The sequence below is a fragment of the Aythya marila genome (genome assembly GCF_965140915.1).
Source record: "Aythya marila genome assembly, chromosome: 16".
NCBI lineage: Eukaryota > Metazoa > Chordata > Aves > Anseriformes > Anatidae > Aythya > Aythya marila.
Genome location: NC_139057.1, coordinates 2,081,872 through 2,098,198, shown reverse-complemented (window position 1 = coordinate 2,098,198; position 16,327 = coordinate 2,081,872). Strand labels below are relative to the sequence as shown.

The 16,327-nt window shown below is 47.5% G+C and overlaps 1 protein-coding gene and 1 long non-coding RNA gene across 2 annotated transcripts in view; both read right to left on the bottom strand.

The window, feature by feature from the left end:
* Positions 1-103: 103 nt before the first annotated feature.
* On the bottom strand, positions 104-3,023 carry LOC309884212. Its single transcript, XR_014318576.1, has 3 exons — positions 2,868-3,023; positions 718-971; positions 104-197 (listed from the first exon to the last, which is right to left on the bottom strand). It is a non-coding gene; the product is annotated as an uncharacterized lncRNA (long non-coding RNA).
* Positions 3,024-5,960: 2,937 nt separating this feature from the next.
* MYT1 (myelin transcription factor 1) overlaps positions 5,961-16,327 on the bottom strand; it is a gene marked incomplete at both ends in the record, with an annotated part of 30,647 nt that continues 20,280 nt past the window's right edge. The window contains 7 exons of the mRNA XM_082773684.1: positions 5,961-6,101; positions 7,564-7,707; positions 7,797-7,900; positions 8,739-8,830; positions 9,426-9,647; positions 13,280-13,363; positions 13,975-14,037. Coding sequence (XP_082629810.1) covers positions 5,961-6,101; positions 7,564-7,707; positions 7,797-7,900; positions 8,739-8,830; positions 9,426-9,647; positions 13,280-13,363; positions 13,975-14,037 — 850 coding nt within the window. The remainder of the gene's footprint in view (positions 6,102-7,563; positions 7,708-7,796; positions 7,901-8,738; positions 8,831-9,425; positions 9,648-13,279; positions 13,364-13,974; positions 14,038-16,327) is intronic.

Sequence of the window (16,327 nt, the reverse complement as noted above, 5' to 3'; positions counted from 1 at the left end):
CATTAAATTCCGTGGAGGGTTGCCATGTGGCCAGCAGAAATTTGGGTTTTGTTGTATTTGGGTAATACATTCACCACCTCCGCCGTAATGGGGTGACAGATGGGAGCTGGGCTCCGGCTTTCATGGGAAAGGCTCCTCTCGGCGGGGAGGCAGCGAGTTTCCCACCTAATCTTCTGTAACCTCCAGACTGCTAACAACTGCAAGAAGAAAGCAATGGGTAGTTATTAAATTAATGACTTCATCCCCGAGACAGTAATAAATATCTTACAGTTTTATCTCTCCACCCTGTAGACTGCTCTAGACGGACTAGACTGTTTATTAATCTAGCTTCTGGATTTATGTTATTTAATTGCTGAACAGCCTCAGCATGGTTGGGCTGGATTATTAAATGCTGAAGCCCGAGGAGTCCTCTGGCAATGGCAAAACCTGAGGAGCTGATTCTCGATCTTGGGCTCGATGAGCTTCGGGCCAAACCCAAATCCCCTGAGGCCAGCACCATTAAACTGGTGCAAAGTCCAGGGTAGCCCCTGGTTGGGTCCAGACTAGTTGGCCTCATGCCATTTGGGGGGACTCTGGGACTTGCTGGGAGTAGGGAGATGCAGGGAAATGCTTTGGCACATCATGACTTCGATAAGGACGTGCTGGAGTTAGCCATGGTCATGCCTGGCTGAGTCTCTCCCCATATGTCCCCTGATGTTGTGGGGTCAGACACCAAACCTGAGCATGTCCAGGCTCCTCCTGGCGTGGTCTGCCCCTTGGTGCCAGTCCTGGAGCTTGAGTTTTCATGTCCTTGCTCTGTCTCTTCATGGCTCGTGGTTCTCCAGATCATCACTGAGATTCAAACAAAAGAGCGTTGCCATTCCACAAATGAATGCAGGCTTTAATGCTTGCTATACTTCCCAGCTGACAGCGATGAAAATGCCTTTAAATCTGATAGCACCGTTTTTACAGCAGCTGGTGATGTATTCGTCCTGCAGAAAGAAGGGGGTGAAGGCATCTGGAATAACGAGAGCTATTTGACAAATGCATCATCCTCGCGCTTCCCTACAGCCCCAGTCCCACGAGCCCCACCGCGCAAAGCGGAAGGTCGTTTCAGGATATTTCTCCTCATCCAAGTGTAGGAGAAGTGAGTGCATTGCCAAAAGCAGGCCAGAGCCCTTCAGCAGGCCCTGCTGGGCTCAGTGCTGGTTGGGGGAGCTGCGGTGGCCCCAGAACCCTCAGCACCATCTTCTCGGGGCCCAAGGAGGTGAGGTCCCTGCCAAAAAGCAGCTCTGGAGAGCACAGTTGTCTTCCCTTCCTGGTGGAGAACCTGATGGAGGAGGAGGCTACCCCATCCCAACCACACCAGTCTTTTCAGACCCTTGACGTGATCATGGTTGGCCTTTCTGGAGGCCACCGTGCACCATCACCCCTTGTCCCCATGAGGGTTTTTGGTGGGGTGGGCAGGATGCAGGTGGTGCCAGGACCACCACGGCTCACCAAGGGGCTTGGGCATTACAGGGCAGCCTGGTGGCGAGGATCCAGATGGAAAGGAGGGCATGGATCGGGTGGGAGCCTTGAGACATCACCCAGAGGAGCTCGAGGGGAAGAAAATCAGAAAAAAATACAAGGCTGGGAAAGAAACCCCTTTCTGCTCCCCCCAAAAGCCCTTGCCGGAGCGAGTGGAAGGTACGGCTTGAGCAGAAGAACAGAGGGAAGGGTCATTAGCAGCTTTCAACAATTAACAGTGGCATCAGCGAGGCCAAATGATGCTCTCGTTGGTCAATGATTTATCGACGTGTTTAGAAACGACCGTACGCTGACAAGGAGCTTTTCCCTTCATCCTGGAAGCAAAGCCCCGCTGTCCTCTGCCGCGCAGCTCTCACCCTCCGCTTGTCGGAGGAGGCTTAAGAGCTCTCCTAAGCACACCTATAAACGCACAGTGTACCATCTTAAACCAATTCAATTCCCTTCCCTGCGATAAAGGACGCCAGTTCGGAGAAGATAACATCTCACAGTGATGGCTCCCAAAGCTGCAATTTAACACAAATCCAACCGCTCCATTATGCAGCGCGGCCAATTCGTTAGGAGAGGACGCGCGAGTGTGCCTATTAGCTCGATCATCATCATCAAATATTGGCACAACGAACTGCTTCGTGGTGCAAAGCCTATCAACACCCCCCCAAAACAATGCCGTGTCCTTCAGAAAAAAGCCATGCCAGCCAGTTTAGGCGTGCCATCACGCGAGTCTGCCCCCTTTTCCCATTTAAGCTGTGCCGCTTGTTGTGGAGGGGGCAGGACCCCATGAGCTCTGCGAGGTCTCCAGCAAAACCTCAAAGAGTCCTTGTCCTGAGGGAGGTGAGCCCCAATTCATTGAGATATAATTTTTTTGGTTTTGTGTTTGGAGTGGCTTTCACACCCCGAAACTTAATAGCCTCATTTTTTTTTTATTTTTTTTTTTCTGGAGAGCTGCTGGTGACTGGTCGCACTGTGGCACAGTCACTACTGGGCTCCAAACTTTGCCGCTCGCCCAGTCTGCGGCTCGCAGACACCCAACAGAGAGAAAAAAGCTTCCAGTGAACACTACGGCCATGCATCTTTGAGGAAAGGCTTTAAGGAATCTTGTTTCTATCCCAAAACCTTGCTCCAGCTTTCTCTGGCTCCAGTCCTTACCCGTCTGCCACCATTTCACTCTGCCTTTCATGCCCGTGCCATCGCAGCACTGCCACCGCCTCCGACATAACCCAGCGCCCCTCGTGCCCCTGCGTGGGGACAGCCAGGAGGCTCAGCTCACTTAATAAGAGAAATGAATTTCTCAATGACAGACCTGCCTGAAATTCCCATTCGCCCCAACTCGCTCAGCTCCAAGCGGCCTTAATGTGATTTACCTTATTTCACCTCGGAAGCTGCAACTCCAGCAGAGCTAAAGTGAATTTCGGCGACTTCCGAAATGCCTCCTCCGACGAAGAGCATGGTGATGAATCCCCTTCATTGCCACAGCTTCAGAAGCAAGACTTTTCCTCCAGCGAATCATCTCTGCTCCTTGACGAGGACAGCCTGGGAGCCAAGCAAATAAAAGCGAGGCAATCCTGTCGAGAAGAACAACCGCCTCCCAGCATTTAAGTTAAAGCTCAAAGATCAATTTTGTGATTTTTTTTTAGTAAATCCAAAGGCTGAAAGCATCCATCCTGCACCCTGTCCTCCCCCGGCACCTCCTTTGCTCACGCAGGGCTGCTGAGTGCTGGGGGTGCAGGATGCGACCCCTGCTCGGGGACACGTCGGGGACATTGGCAGAAGCTCGAAGAAAGACCATAGGAACTAAAGTCACAAACAGAACTGGGTTTTATTACGAAATAACCCTGCCAGTACATAAGGAAGTTCTGTCTGCAAAATACATTTCCTGAGGAAAGTAGATCACAGTATTCATTTTCACAGAATAACATGTAGCCTGCTATAACTTTCAATGTGACTCTTTATTATTTAAATATTAACAGTATTCCTTCACATAAACAAGTACTCAGTCATCACATAACCGACACACAAACGACAAAATAAATATACAACAAGAGCACAGTTCATTTTTTTTTTCTCGACTTAAATATTAAATAAATAATAAATACAGAATTTTCATTTCCTGTTATCAGTGCCTGAAACAATATGAATGAAAAAGAAAAGAAAAACTGAAAAAGTCTCTCTTCCCCCGGTGCCCCTGCCCCCACAAAAAAACAAACCAAAAAATTATCAAAATGTCTCAGTTATAAAATATCTTTAAAAAAATTCCCATCGTTAAAAGAATAAATAACAAAATATATAAAAAATAACTTGGTTGCATCAAAATTACAAGTAGGAGTTGTAGATAGGGTGTCTTTTTTTTTTTTGGAATATCATTTTTTATGGTCAAAAGTTTTAATTTTAAACTTTTTTTTTTGCTTCTTTTATCTTCTTTTCTATGGTGCGGTGTCCAGTTTAAAGTAAGTATAAAATTAATAAATAAAAAAGTTAAATAAATAGAAAAAGTTAACATAAGGTGTTGTAAATATAAATTACATACATCTTGCCAAAATTAAATAATTTACAGGATAATTAAACTAACTACTTTTTTTTTTTTTCCTCTCTTTCTTCCAGGAAGTGCAATTTCTCTACTTTTAAATACTAACTGAATTGCAGTCACAATCAATTTGGACTCTATTTACATGTTAAGAACATTGTGTTTTTAACACCTCAAATTATTATTATTTTTTTTCCCCTTTCTTTTGTAGTTTTGCACTTGGAATGGGTTCTAAAATAAGCAAACTCATGGAGCCTGAGCCCGCGGAGGCCTCAGCGTGGCCGTGCACCCACTGAGCTCCTCAGGGGAGCCAGCCCAGGCTGAGCTCCCCACCGACCTCTCCAAATCACAGATTCTGCCCCAAATAGCTGCAGGATTGGGCTTGAAACACCACCACGGCCTCGTCTTTAGCATCGGTCACCAAAATCCTCCCCACCTCTGCTCTGCCCCAACGCCACCAGAAGCCATGCGGGGGACCCCAGAGGGGTTTTGCCCCTTCCACTTCCAAGGTGTTTGCACCAGGGTGGCAGCAAGCCCTGGGTGGGAGGTAATGGAAAAAAAAAAAAAAAAAAAAAAAAGGAGCTCCCACCTCTCCTTTTCTTGGAAAGGTGCCAAAATGGCCCCCCGATCCCCACCGCGCTCAGCCTGGATGCTGGAGCATCGCAGAGACATTCACGGAGCTGCACATACCGAGCTGCTTACAAAATGCTTCTTTGGAACAATACCCAATACCTGAATGCTTTTTTTTTTTCCTTTTTTTTTTTTTTTTTCTTCTTTTTGTTTTTCCTCCAGAACGGCGCTTGTGCTGTGATTTTGCACAAGGTGTAGAACACCAAACCAAGAAAAACCCATTGCCCTGTGGACATCTGCAAGAAATAAACTGCTGATTCACGTTAAGTAAGCACTTTGCTGGCCATCAATTAACATTTCTCTTTTTGTTGCTTTTTTGTTTGTTTGTTTGCTTGTTTGTTTGTGTTTTTTTTTTTGTTTTTTTTTTGTTCATCGCAATCTCAAACGTTCTCTGGCATTGATGTATGATCTCTGGACTGGCAGTACTGCGCCACTGTAAGGATGATCACAATAATGAAAAGAACCAGAACCATCATCAAACAGACTTCCAAAAAATCATATACACCGGACCATGACACATTAAGAATTCTTCTGTATGAAATATCTGGTATTGGCCTATTCATAATAGCTATTCTCATATTTAAGACAGACAAAGGAATACTGTAGTTGCAAACTCCAAAAGCTTCCCTGAGAACCTTTTTTCCATTGCGCTTTCCACTGGAGATCCAGAACTGCTCTTCAGATTTCTTTCAGAAAATAAAAATAAGCTACTTTATAATACTTAAGAGTTCCCATGCCCAGTGGATATCTGAACTCCTGGGGTTGGGAGGCCCAGCACAGGTTCAGATTTACAGGTAGCTTGCAGCTCCAGCACTTATAGCAACATATAACATAATTCATGGGTGAGTAGGTGATCTGGACATACGACCATAGACAACATGAGGGTTTGAGCCAGTCATACGCTAGTCTTGGATCAGACAAAACCCTGTTCTTGTAACGTTTTAACTCTTGGATCAACTCTGTGAAAGCACGGCAGCTTATGAAAGACGCCTGCTCTTCACCAGCTACCGAGCCCCACAACCTACTGGAGAATTTAACCTTCCATCCTGGTCTACCTCGTGGTCCAGGGAGAAAAATCCCACTTTTCCTAAGAAGGTCCAAAGTTAAGTAAACGAGAACATTGAGTTCGATCAGTTCCACGTCTCAGAAATGGCCTCTTGGTTACGTTTTGGTCCTTTGTGTGTTTTTGTTTTTTTGTTTTTTTTTCATTCATTAAACAAGTTTTACAACTTGTAAACCTGAATACTTGGAGGGAAAGTTCCGTCTTACAGTCTGTTTGCTTGCCCGTCTCCATCCCGCGGCACTAAACCTGGATGCCCTTGACGGCTTGCTTGATGCTCTCCAGCAGGTCCTTGTTCTCCGGGTTCTGGTAGCACTCCTGGTTGGTGTACATGTCGGTCAGCGTGTTCACGTACGCATCGAAGTTCTGCTCGCTAATGGGCTCCTGAAGCCAAAAAAGCCAAATAAAAGTGTTAGCAGCGGAGCAGGAAAGGATTGAAATCTTTCTTTGCAATTAATCATACCAACAGCCAACGGTCTCGACATCAGAGACTCTTTGTGCGCGGTGCTGTGTGTACGGGAAACTCATTGTGCAGCCCCTGATCCTCCAAAATCTTCACTGGTTGCTCAATTTTTAATGCATTGGCCATAAGGAACAATTAACAGCACCAGGTTAAGTGTGTGCAGGCAGTTTGACGGGCTTGAGGTTGAATCAAGCCATGGAAATGAAAGGTTGGAGGAGGAGGCAGGGACTGCTGGAGCATCACAGGGGGAATCAAAGGCAAAGTTAGGACAGGAGCAGGTCACCCTGGGCTCGTGTCTGCCCACGCCAGCATGCTGCTGCTGCTGGACAGCTTTGGCTTTTGAGGGGCATCGTGGAAACCTTGCCAACATCTATCTCAGGGTTAACAGGGAAAAAAAAAAGTAACAAGGAGGAGGAAGAAAAAGAACAGGAATAAAATAAGCATACAAGTCTCCTGGGCCTTATTTAATTGGAGTTGCCTGAAACCTTGAAAATATATTTGCTGAACAGTTTATTTGACCTTTATGAGTCAAATACTTCACAAAAAAAAAAAGCACTCAGTGAGCGGTTTTCTGCCAGTTAGGCAGCTGGGTGAATACTGTCCAAAAGTGCTCTGCTGGAGGATGGCGCGTCTCCAACCAGCCTGAATTTAAATACAGCCCCCAATGAAAAGGGTTCCCAAAAAATGATGGCAGAAAAAAATATAAATCAAAAGCTCATTCCTCTGATCATCGTGATGGTCGTTATGGCTTGTAAGAGGACAGCTTCCCCACCAGCACGCAGCCCCCCCTGCACACACCTGTTTTTGACAACAGTAATTACATTCCTGGGAATAGAGGGAAGGTAATTAATAGCCTTTTGTGGTTTTACTATTTTAATGCAGCCTTTTCATTTTGCAGTAACTCTATGGTAACATGCTGTGGGCTGTTAGACCTTGTTAAATTAAACAAAATACACTCTCTTTAAGAATGCTATTCTTTGGCTGCCAGCTATTCAAAACTGAATTGAAACTACCTGCATTATAATGGGAGCTGTAAGATCTCTCTGACGTTGAAATCCAATCCCTCCTGATCTCTGCTTGTGCTGTCTTAGCCTAAAAGGCTCTGGGTGCCCTTGATAAAGTTTCCTATTTTGTGATAATACTCCCAGATGTAATGAGACAGAACAATAGATACAAAAGGAGATCAGCAGAAAATGACAACAAAAGGGAGATATAATGCAAGCTTCAGAGATAAGGCAAAAGCACTGATCTTATAAAGGACGGGTAGGTGTACATAGAGAATTTCTCCCCCTTTTTAATGGTCCATAAGCCTTATCTAAGCCCGATTTCGCTCTGCTCCTTCGATCACCCCAGCTGGGGCTGGGCACCGACAAAGTTTCTTACCATGTGCGGAAGGCGGATATTGGCAAGACTTTGGATTAGAGCCTGGCTCAACCCTGAGAGCTCCAGGAACAGGGCTTCGTTTTGCTCCTCTATGATTTTGTTTTCCTCCTCAATGTTCTTCAGGTTCTTCTCCATGCTGGAGATCTGCAGAGCAAGGAGCAGGCAGGGTTAGCAGCCCTCCATCGAGGGCACCCACCACCACCCCCTGGGAGATCACATCCACACTCACAAACCTGCGACTGCAGCTTCACCATGGCAGCTTCCATCTCTGAGTTGGACTCGTTCAGCTCACTGATCTCCTTGTTCAGCTGCTTGATCTCTTCATCGTTCTCCAGAACTGCGGGAGGGAAAGCAGCAGGCGTTCAGCCCCTTCACATGGGCAGGCATCACACCTCCCAGCGTCCTCGCCTTTGCTTTCACGTCCTCAGCACGGGATGCACATCTCGCTTGCTCTATTTTTTGTTTATTTTTTAAGCGAGGCTTTCAGCAGCACGGTTCAATAGTGCTTTATAGGTCAATATGTAAATGCAAAAGCATTTACATTAGCATTACATATAAAGTAGAGCATAGCGGCTGGAGCCCAGTGCATCCACACGCCCTGCAAGGTTGGCCGCCTTGACAACTGCTCTGTCTGGTCCTGAGTCAGGAATACATCATTTGAAAAATGAATGTGTGTCTTAACTAGAAATTACAGGGTTAGTAAAATAAGGGAACTTTCCTGGAAGAAATTTATCTTCCAAAGTATATAAGAATTCAAGTAAAACAGCCAAACCTTGCCCATTACCAAACCCCCTCAGTGATAGCACCAGAAACAGTGGTAGTGCCATCGCTAACAAAACTCCAGATCCAGAAATATCTGTGGGATTAAAAGCCTTGAATAGGTGAAAATAGCAAAATGACTGAAAGGGACTTGTGAAAATGCCAGAGAATACTTGAAAAAACATCTCAGTTTCAGCACTACTTCACTATGGGATCTCCTTTGCCATTTCACCTGTGTCACTCAGGGAGCAGCATCAGTGCCACACCACCCCCAACACTGAGGAGGCCCCAAAAGAGATGTTCATAGCACAGGATTTTCTAGTAAAACTGAGGCCAGGTTTCAATCTGCGAAGAACAAGCCATAGGGGTTCGGTACCTGACACACCTGCTAGAAAAAAATGAGTGCAAATCCTTACCATCGCTGGTCTTGAACTTTGTGTTGAGAATTTCATCCCCTGAGAGTTTTCCTTTCTTCCCAGCAAAAGTAGCTCGTGGGCACCCTGACAAACTGAAAAGCAAGTAAAAATGGGTTTCATAAACTCTCCGTATTTATAGGTGCTATGTTCCCAACACGAGCACGTACCATTTGGTGGAGCTCACGCTGTGAGACAGCCCTTCTAAAAGCTTTTTATGGTGCAGAGGAAATTGCTTTATGAATAATGCCACAAAGGTCCTCATTTATAAAGCAAGAGCAATTTTCTCTGAGCAAAGATTTTTAAAAAAAATGTGTTGTTTCCTAAAAGAGAGGGCATGACAGGCAAGGAAGGTGAAGCGAGTCTGGATGGATTGGGCAACAAGCCCCCATTTTGGCTGCCAAAGTCCTGAGCTGGCGTGCTAAATGACATTATATCACTGCTTTTCATGACTTTGGTCAATTCACACCTCACCGCTGAAAAGTTACAAGAACCAAGCATTTCCAAGTGTTTTTATCCATTGCAGAAAACACAACCTGGCAGAGACCAGCATCAGAGGCAGCGATTATGGAGCCTTTCAGCAGGAGCTGAACGATGCTTGGGCAGTGTTCACAGGCAGGCAGGTTGGTCCCCAAACCATCACACCATCACTGGTGGCATGCTTGTGGTGACCTCCAGCCCATCCTTTACCTCCTGTGAGTGAGGAAGCTCCCGTTGGCGTGGCCGGAGCCGTCGCAGCCCGGGGTAGGGCAGGTCGGGCCTTCGTTTTTCAACGATTTCCAGGAAAACGAGGAGCCGTTGAGTGATCCTTCCTTCTGCCTGCGGGCTGCGAGGGGGCACCCAGATGCGCTCCGGTGCGAGGCGTATTTGCCACTGATGTGTCCAAGCCCAACACAGCCAGGAACCGGACACCTGGGCACAGGGAAAAAAAAAATACAGCACAGAAATGAAGAGGGATGGAAGGAAAATATGGATGATGAAGTGTAGGAAGTGAGTGCTCATGTTTGGGGACCTCATCTGGATTTTATTTGGTCGGTGCTTTAATGACGGAGAGGGTGACACTTCTTTGCATCAGCTGGGATGTTTCTTCCCATGGGTTTTAAGAATCTGTGGGACTTGCTGGGCTCTGCCTGTTATTCCCATGGCTAGAGATGGCAACAAAACCAGGCTGGGAGCTTTTCTCACTGCAGGGGCTCCTTCCCAAGCTGAGCAGGGGATGGAGGACAGCAGAGCAGGACGGTGCTGGAGGGAACCTTCCCCACCAGACTGCTGGTGCTGTGGGGCAGACGCTGCATGGCACGGGAGGAGAGGTGCTTTCTAAGTCCTAAACCAGGGGACAGGGACACAAACATGTAGTTACTTCTACCAAATATGTGATGGAAACCCCACTTCAGGGAATAGAAGCTCTGTTTTTACAGCAATGGGTATGGGAGGCAGATGGCTGCCCCCCTAAAAAGACCCAAAGCCAGCCAGCAGACCACATCAGCGCCACACTTGCAGCAAAACAGCTGAACAGCAGCTGCTGGGGAGTCCCAACCCATCACACAGAAGGTCAAAAACCGTGCTGGGTGGGTGCCTCGGGTGCCAGGTGGCTGGCTGGGTCCTGACTTTGAACCTGGACACCCCCCAAGGAGGACAGGCTCGCACCAAACACCTTTGGGAGCAGGAACTGCTGTCTGTCCCAGCACAAACCCTCCATCCCTGTGCCTCCAGCACTGATTAGGGCCAGTTAAATCGTGCTGGAGATGTGGTGGCAGTGCTGACATGGCCAGTGTTAATTAGCAATAAGTGCTGTGAAAGGAGCCACTGTCCCCTTGCTCACCAGCCCGATGGCACACCAAGTACACGCGGCCGCTCAGCACAGCCCTGAGTGTCTATTAAGGTTTCTGCTGTGCCTTGCACTTGCTTAAGGATGCTAGTCAATTATAAATACAGTTAAAAGTTTATTACTTGAGGGAGGTTACCCTATAAAAGGGGAGGAAAAAAAAAAGCAGGCAGAAAACGGCGAAAATAACCTCTTGTCCTCAGTTCGAAAGCAATTAGGGGCTTCAGGTTTCCCCAGCAAAATAGCCACTGAGCTGCTCCTGAAAATCGCAGCAGTTTCGCCACAGAAATGATTCCCCTTATTGTTTATGTTTGGTACAAAAGGGAGCTGACAGCAGAAGGGGGAGCCGCACACCCATTATTTTCCCAAGATAATTTGAAAAATGCTGATCTCAATTTTAATCAGCTGCAAATGCAGCACAATTCACTTATAATATCCCTGCCAGCAGGATCCTCACTAAATTCATAACATCATTGCTTTTATATGATCACGAGCAAATTACTGAATCCTCAGGAGGAAAAGGAGAGAAAAAAAAAAAGAGAGAGAGAGAGAAACAAACCCCAGCATTTAGCATGCAGCTGTTATGGCCCAACCGTTACATATTTTACACTGTTAATTTAACTTTCATTACACTTCCATTTTTTAAAAAATAAACCAGAGCCTTATTGTGCAAAACAGCTGGCTTGGATATTTTATTTTATTATTATTATTTAACGGAAGTAACGGCAGTGCTCGATCAATTAGGCAGCCACGGATGCTTCCGCTTTGTGCCAGGGCTGGGCTGAAGGTTGAGGTGATCTGTTCTATCACATCTGTAGCAAATTGCTCGAAGGCTGAGCAGCAAAACAACGGGGACTAAATGACATTCTCCTTGGTGGTGATGTGCAAAACTCGGCCGGGTGCCAAGAGGCACTCGGTGCAGGCAGAGGAGAGGATTTGGAGGCAAAGCTCCTTAACGCATCCCCATGGGGATGTGCGCCGGGTGCACCTTGTGCTGGAGACAGAACTCCAGCTTGCCAAGGACTGGAGGAAGCCAGCAGTGAAGAGACCATTGCACAGTGCTGTTTTGCACATCTCAAGGAGATGATGCTCGTCCTGGGGATATCGGAGGACCAGGGGTTGCTGCTTGTACTGCAGCACATCAGGGGATGCTTTCATGGCCCCCTGCACCCCACCATCCTGCTGCAAACAGGGGAGCAGAGTCCCAGTGAGGTCTCTGAGGCCAGTTTGGTGATGGACAGCATCAGTTCTCTGGGATCCAGAAAATCTCATCTCTACAAGAGCCCCTTTTCCCTTTGCCCTGGGAAAAGATCTCCTGCCAAAGAGCTGTGCTGGGGGAGCCACTTGGTGCATTCAGCACTGCAAAAGCCCAGCAGCCCTGCGACCACACTTACTGCTTTTCCTGTCCTTTACCATGACACCAGGTAATAGAGCAGCATTGCAACGCCACCAGTAATTTAGGATATTTGAGTCCAAATGTTTTGTGTTTTTTTTTCTCTCTTTTTTTTTTTTTTTTTTTTTTTTCCAGCAGATTATTGAGCAGTTTGCTTAATTTTTAATAAACTCCGCTAACTCCTGCTAATTAGGCACACAGTTCATTTAACTCAGAGGCTTTTCTTCCTGGAGACAGAGTGAGAACAGAGCAGATGGCTCAAATATCATCTGCTTCGTACAGCTCCTTTCCCCAGCTCATGCGCCCCAGCTCCTCACAGCCCTGACAGAGCGCAGGGGCCAGCAGCAGCCAGCACAGCCTCTGTGCTCCTGGACCTCCAAAATTCGGCAAGGGTGAGAGCTGCCCTGGCAAGGGAAGGGCTAAAATAGGGAGAAAAATGTCTGGGGAGAGTTTGCTGAGCGAAAGGGGTTTGACCAGAAGTGCCAGCACTCCTGGCTGCTCCGGCAGCATCCAGAAACTCACTAAAAGGTTTCCTCTGGCTCCCCATGCTCCCTTTTTCCCTGCTCCACCTGAACACACTGGGTTAGTGGATGGGTTCTGGCAAGGCTGGGAATGTGCTGGGTTAACCAAAAATAGGATCCTGGAGTTGGGGCTGGCACCATCCTGCCGTAAAGGTTTTGACATCCCAGAGATGTGCAAGGGGTTGCAGGGCAGCCCCTGGGTGCCCAGCCCGTGGTGCTGCAGTGTGCCGAGAGCCAGGATGAGAGGGTTTGAAGTGGGCTTTTTTTTTTAAAATCCCTGTTCCCAGGCGGAGTATTCCCCTGGATGGTGTTGAAAAATTCAGCCCGAGGCAGCAGAGAAGGGCTTTTTCAGCTCACTCTGAACACTCAGCGGTGGCAAAGACTCTACAACACATTCACTGCTACCAGGTCCTGACCCTGCGGAACTAAGCAAGCCCACCGGCACCCCTCACATGCCCATTTCCACCCTGAAAACCCCCAACATTTCATCTGGCTGCGGGTTTTTACCCTCATTCCCAACACCAGCAATTTCCTCAGGAATTATATAAAGCACGGGAAGGAGATGAACCGTTAGTGCCCTGCCAACCTACCTTTCACATCTGCAAACAACAATGAGAAAAAAAAAAAAACACGCTGTTACCTCCCCCACCTCCCAGTTTTCCCATCCAATTTCAGAATTGCATTTGTGGCATCAAGGAAAAAATCATGGGAAAAATGTGGAAGAGCTTTGATGGTGCCAGAGCCCGGCCCCAGGCCGGCGATGCTCTGAGCGGTGGGGATGCAGGGTGGTTTTATCCAGACTTACTTCATCAGCTCCGGGTCTTCTTTATCATCCTTTGTCGGGGTTATCTTGATCCCGCTTTTCTTGGCACGAGGGCAGCCTGACAGACTGTGTTTGAAAAGAGAAGAAAGGCCTGTCTGAGAGGCAGGGCCCCGCGCACGCGATGCCCCCGCTCCAGTCAGCTTCCCCCTGCACTTCGCACACTGTTTTGATCTCTCTCGATTTGCAGCTTCACATCACCAGAAGTCAGGAGGAAAAAAAAAAAAATCTATATATTTGAGGGAGATGGACAGTAATTAACGGTGTCTAGATAAGAAGATATCTGCTAACAGCCTGCGATGTTTAATGGAATTGTTGAAACAGAAGGCTCAGATCTCCGCTATTAATGCTCTAAAGTGATAATAGAAGTCATAAATAGGTAGCATTATTAACAGGAACATTGCATCAGCTAAAATCTGACCCTTTGTCTTTTATTCTATTGAAGGGAGCTTCTAATCAGATGCTGGAAACATCAAAAAAAAGAAAAAGAAAGTCAGATTAAAGAGATGAAAATAGGCTTCAGTTGTCAGTAACATTAATGTTTTATTCAGAACTTTACAACTCTGGCCATTGCAGGGAAAAAAATAATAAGAAGGAAAGAAAAGGAAAAAAAAAAAAAAGGAAAAAGGAAAAAAAATAGTAAGAGGCTAAGGATAAAATAATTTAAGGGAAGATCTTACCTTCTATGCGATGCATAATTTCCTGTTATGTGACCAGAGCCGTCACAGCCAGGAGTAGGGCACCTGCAGAAGAAAGGGAGGCTCCCATTAGCCAGGGGACACGCACAAGGCTGGAGGCTTTGCACTGCTCGTGCCAGAGAAATCCGGGCAGCACCGAAGCAGAATTTTCTCCCTGCCTCTTTTCACTCCACAGGAACAACGTCAGGTCCGTGGCATCCGCAGCGTCAGGGCCCCCATGCCCGGTGTGGGCACTGGGGAGAAGGTCAGTGGGAAGGGATGGGGACATGGGGAGGGACACGAGTCCTGGCCTCATCCCCACCTTCTTGATAGGGACAGCTCAGGCGATGGTAGAAAAACATCAAAAAAAAAAAAAAACCAAGGCAAGAAAAGACCTCCAGGACAGTGCCCATCCTCTTGGGGAAGATGCAAGGACACACTGGTACCCTCCCGGACCATTGGGTTGGATGTGAGCCCAGCCAAGAAACCAGAAAAAATGTTTTCAGCCATGGACAACTCGGCTGTTGAGGTTTCTCCTCCTGGGCCACCTTGGCCGATGCCAAGAAGAAGCCCAACGAGAGGTTTTAGCTCAGGTCTAGGTGACGGTGGGGGGCTAAGTTCACTGGGAGCAGACCCAAAAACAGACTCCAAAACCAACCAATGCCTCTGATGGGGAATAATGAAGAAGGAATGAGGAAAAAGCTGAGCTTAACCTTTGGTCTCTTCCCTCTGTTACACCATGGGTAAGGGACATGGGTCCCACAGGGGTCCTCAGGTGGGGTCACCAGCACCCTCAGGTGCCCCGCCTCCACCTCCGCCTGTTGCAGAGGGCTCTTTGAAGACCTCACCCACAACCACTGGGCTGAAGGCAAGCAGCCAGCACTCAGGCACACGAATGAGAGCTGAGCCTGGCAGAACACATCCGTGCTCACACAGAGCTGCACAAAGGCAGCGGGCGGCAGCACAGATAATGGTGCGAGTCGAGCACGGCGTCATTAAGGCCACCGAAGTGAGGGAGGTGAGGGGCTCTGAAGTGCCACCAGCACAAAGCCCCGCTCCGAACGCCACAGGTGAGCCATAAAAGTTGTCATGGGGACCAGCACGAGAGGTGAGGAGTCCTCGCCGAGGACGCGCGTGCCAGCCTGTCAATTAGCCAGCGCTGCTCCAGTCAAGTGAGTGGGGCTGGAGGGGGTCCCTGGGGGGGTGCTGAGCTGCTCCCTGCTTGCAGAGGGCCCCTGCTCTCAGGGGAATGGTTTTGTGCCCCCACTTTCTCGATCCTCGTTTAGTTTAGTTTTAAAATCAGAAAATATCCCACTTTCTCGACGCCCGTTTGGTTTGGTTCTAAAATCAGAAAATAGCAAAACTCTCCTCGATGTGTCAGCTCTGAGTGTAGGTTTGGGGTTTGCAGGTCACTGATGGTCTCTGCTGGAGGAAAATTTCGGCTGCAGGGAGAACAGGGACCTGTCCCGGTCCCAGAAGGGTGACATGGGTATGGTGTAAGGGCACAGCTCCACCTGCAGACCCAGCAAAGCACCGGGTCTGGTGCAGGAGGAACAGGGCCACATCCAGCAGGACCTGATGGAAATCCTCCAACTCAAACATTAGAGGCTTGGGAGATGACTACATGTTCATGACATTTCCTCATTAAACCCTAGTAGAGTAGGAAGCAAAACTATTTCTTTGTTGTTCTAGCTTCGGGCTGGGATGGAATTATGAAAACACCAACACCGAACTCCTCCTGCCTTTCACGACTTTTAAAGAGGTGAAAGAAGTGATTTGGTTTTTATTTTTAATTATCTGGAGACAAATCATTCCGACAGAGACCTTTTATTGCATGTTCCAGCCTGGAGCTATTTTTTTATATCAGGGATATTAACCCCCTGAAATAGAATTTATAATGGAAATGCTGACACGGCCTTATCTGAAGTTGTGAAAGAGCTGTGACTGCGGGATCCGTAACATCTCCGAATCCTCCTCCGTCCTCCTCTCCCTGCCTCCATCCTCACCAGGATATACAAACAGGACAACACTTGGAAAATAACACTGAAAGGCTTTGTTTTGGCCAGGGGTTACCTGTTTTATGTAGTATTTTGATCAAAAAGCACTAACTTCAGATGCCCGAAGTGCATTATTCAGAATGCTGAATGATGACTCTGGTCCATTTTTCACCACGTCCATACTGGGCATGGGCGCTGTTCCTGAGAGCTTTTAATATCTTACCACTAATTGCCTGATCGCCAGGCTGTTCTTTAAGGCTGTTGGAGAAACACCAGTTCAGCAAAGCTCTCTTAAGAGCTTCTTTCAAAATGTATATCATCTATAATGCACGATTAAGTGTACTTAGCACTAATCAGGA